At 41.5% G+C, this 3,403-nt stretch overlaps 1 protein-coding gene across 1 annotated transcript in view; it reads left to right on the forward strand.

Annotated features, from left to right (window-relative positions):
* The first annotated feature begins 447 nt into the window (after nt 1-447).
* Nucleotides 448-3,403, forward strand: part of tmtopsb (teleost multiple tissue opsin b) — a 104,896-nt gene continuing 101,940 nt past the window's right edge. Inside the window, 2 exon segments of the mRNA XM_037694236.1 lie at nt 448-478; nt 481-837. Of these exon segments, the coding sequence (XP_037550164.1) occupies nt 448-478; nt 481-837 (388 nt within the window).

Raw genomic sequence — 3,403 nt, forward strand, 5'->3', positions numbered from 1 at the left:
TATTTATTTTTTTTATTTTACCTTTTTACTGAAGAAAAATAAAAATTGTAAAAACGGGACAGGTTCCGTTGTCTTGTCTTGGGCCCCTCACCAAACGTCAACTCAGCAGAGACCTTCACATATCTGCGTTTAATTTGTTGAGTTAGGTCACTCCCCCCCCCCCCCCACACACACACACACACACGCACACATCCCTCCACACACACCACCTCCTGTTGAGTGTTCATCCCCGCAGGCGCGTTAAAAGCTGCAGTTGCTGAGACGCACTTTGTGCGCGGCGGTGATGGCCGGAGCAGGAGCGCGCTGTGGAGAGGCGCGTGAACCAGACACCTGGATCTGCTCTCCAAGTCCTCGTTCATTGGAACTGAACACCTTTTTGAGCGCGCGTCTCGTGCGGCGCGTGAGTCTCTCCACATGAGCTGACCGCATCCAAAGCGCCGAGACCGGATGGTTCTGGTCCAAACTCCGCGGCTCAGCCCGGCATGATCGTTTCAAACGCCAGCCCGAGCTGCGCGCGCTGTCACAGCGAAGTGACCACGGGACAGCAGGACTCGTCGCCCCCTCTGTCCCTGACCCCCACCGGGCACCTGGTGGTGGCGCTGTGCCTGGGCTTCATCGGCGCCCTCGGCTTGCTCACCAACTTCCTGGTGCTCGCGCTGTTCTGCCGGTACCGGGCTCTGCGCACGCCCATGAACCTGCTGCTGGTGAGCATCTCTGTGAGCGACCTGCTGGTCAGCGTGCTGGGGACCCCGTTCAGCTTCGCCGCCAGCACCCAGGGGCGCTGGCTGATCGGGCGCGCGGGATGCGTTTGGTACGGGTTCATTAACTCGTGTCTGGGTGAGTCAGCCCCTTTCATTCTGTTCATACTGTGTCAGCAGACTGGATAATAATAACTGTAACAAGTGGAAATTCAGTATTTGTCTTTTCCGCTACTCAGAAAGTGTATAGTATGTTTTGCACAGTCTCTTCAGCACAAAGTTCTTCAAACCAACAAAACATGAGCTGCACCTCTTATATGACCCTGAGCTTCATTTCCAGCATTCAGTAATAAATATATAAACTACACATCAGTCATTTAAAGCTTGCTCCGCAGGGATCATGGCTCCATTATGAGGATGAACACTGAAAAGACATTTCTAGAGCATCATAAATCAGCTTGTCTGGAAGTTGTGTTCATATTTGAGCTCATAGTTTCAGGACAGTCACTCCGATCAGACTTTATTGATTGAAGCTCTCAGCTCTGAAGCTGAAGGAGCCAGATGTTGCAGCCACTGGAGCGACGCAAACTGAAGCAGAGAGCTCACCTCAGATCGTGTTTTAAAATTTAAAAGAGCAATCAGTGCGTTGTGGACTTTTTAGTGATTTAATCCTGGTTTTCTGTTTGGATGAATGAGTGCAGGACACAGAGTTTGGAGCTTAGTTTTCCAGTGCTGTGCATCAAGATGCTCTGATCTCTCCCTCCTTGGAGACTCAACTTAAAAAAACAAGTTTTAAATATTGAGTTCAGTCAGTCAGTACAGCCTTATCTGTTTTATTGTCTTACAAATTGTCAAAATCAATGGAAAAAAGCAGATCTGCAAAATCAGACGTGCAGAAGAAGATTAATGTTGCTAAAACAAAAGGAAAATCATTATCCACATATAAACATGAGAATTATTAACAAACTGTGGCGCTGCATAAAATACATTTACTTGATCAAAACTAAATGCAGAAATAATTATTATCAGTGAAGTTTTAATACCATAACATTGCATCCAATGAAATATAATTGATTACATCAATAAAATCACAACAAAAAATTATAACGATAGAATGAACCAAATAGAAGAAAAGGGATTTTGGAAGTCCTGCATCCTCCTTGCTGAGTCAGCAGTTTGGAGGATACGGCTGAATGTTTGTGTTTTGCTCCACAGAGCAGCACAACAGAAGAAATAAATCTAGGGAGCGCTCATCAGTTTTTAGAGCATGTGGTGTGAAGTGTGTGATGCTATTAAAAAAAAGGTGTTTAAGTCATTTTAAAGTCAATACAAAAAAACAAAACAAAATAACAGTGTAAAAAGCTTGACATATTGGTCCTGATATCCACAATGATAGGTTTCTGTTAAACTATTAATAACTTTTATTTAACGTAACCTGGGCTTTTAGAAAGCTCACAAAATGTTTGAGTATGTAAAATTCAGATATACTTGCTTTTTTTTTTTAATAATGTAGACTTTTTGTTACTCCTAGTGTAGTGCCTTTATCAACAAGTGTTGCAGATTAATTATAATCTGTGCTTTAAAAACAAGAAAGCACACATGGAGGACAAAAAGTGACTTAAAGTGGAAAGAGTACCGAAAAATTGTTCTCAAGTACAAGTACTGTTACGCTGCTTAAATTGTGCTCAATTACAAGTACTGGTGTTATAAAAATACTTAAGTAAAAGTACAAAGTACTCTTCTCAGAAACTTCTCAGAGTATTAATTACTTTTTAACCACTTGATGTTTTATTGTGTTGTCAATAGAAGTCATTCAGTTTGATTCACTGTATATAATAAATATAATTACTACATTCAAAGCTCAGTTCTCAGATGCTCAGAAGCCCCGTCTTATTTTAGTACCAGGCAAACTGATGGCAGTGACAATATCTAAGATCTTTGTATACTTAGACAAACTAATAACCCACACATACAAACAATAAAAAAGCAATGTCATATAGTTGTAAAACCTCGTATACCGCAATATATTTTTTGAGATTAGATGAAGTCTTGTAAGCTGCAATCACCATAGAGATCAAACACAGTTTGCATCTGGATGCTGTCTCCTGTTCACCCTCTGTACATGAAATATTCCTCCAGGTACGACCATCAGTCCTCAGCCTTTACCTCATCATTTTCTCTGCTGATGGTTGGTCCTCTGTCTCCATTTTGGCTTTCTCTCCAAATCTTCGGTCCACAAATGACTGTACAGAATTGTCCTTTGTTTACATCATAGGTAACTGGCATGTTCATGATCTGAGAGCCTTACTGGCTACAAAGATGCAGATGAACGGTTTGAATAGTAATTAAAATTGCAGCCGTGCTCAGCAGCGGCTTCTGATTTTAAAAGTAGTGAAGTAGATTACATGGTCTAAATTGTACTTAAGTATGAGAAAAATTATACTCTTGAAAGAAATGCTCATAAAAGTACAAGTACCCCAAAAAATCTACTTAATTACAGTAATTTGAATATGTGTAATTCGTTACTTCCACCCCTGCCTAAAAGTAAGTCAAAGATGTTTTAACAACAGCAGAAATGATCAGGTATTAGACTGGTCAGGTATTAGACTGGTCAGGTATTAAACTGGTCAGGCATTAAACTGGTCAGGTATTAGACTGGTCAGGTATTAGACAGGTCAGGTATTAGACTGGTCAGGTATTAGACT

This window comes from Nematolebias whitei, chromosome 20, assembly GCF_014905685.2.
Source record: "Nematolebias whitei isolate Nwh7 chromosome 20, NemWhi1, whole genome shotgun sequence".
In the NCBI taxonomy this organism is placed as follows: Eukaryota; Metazoa; Chordata; class Actinopteri; order Cyprinodontiformes; family Rivulidae; genus Nematolebias; species Nematolebias whitei.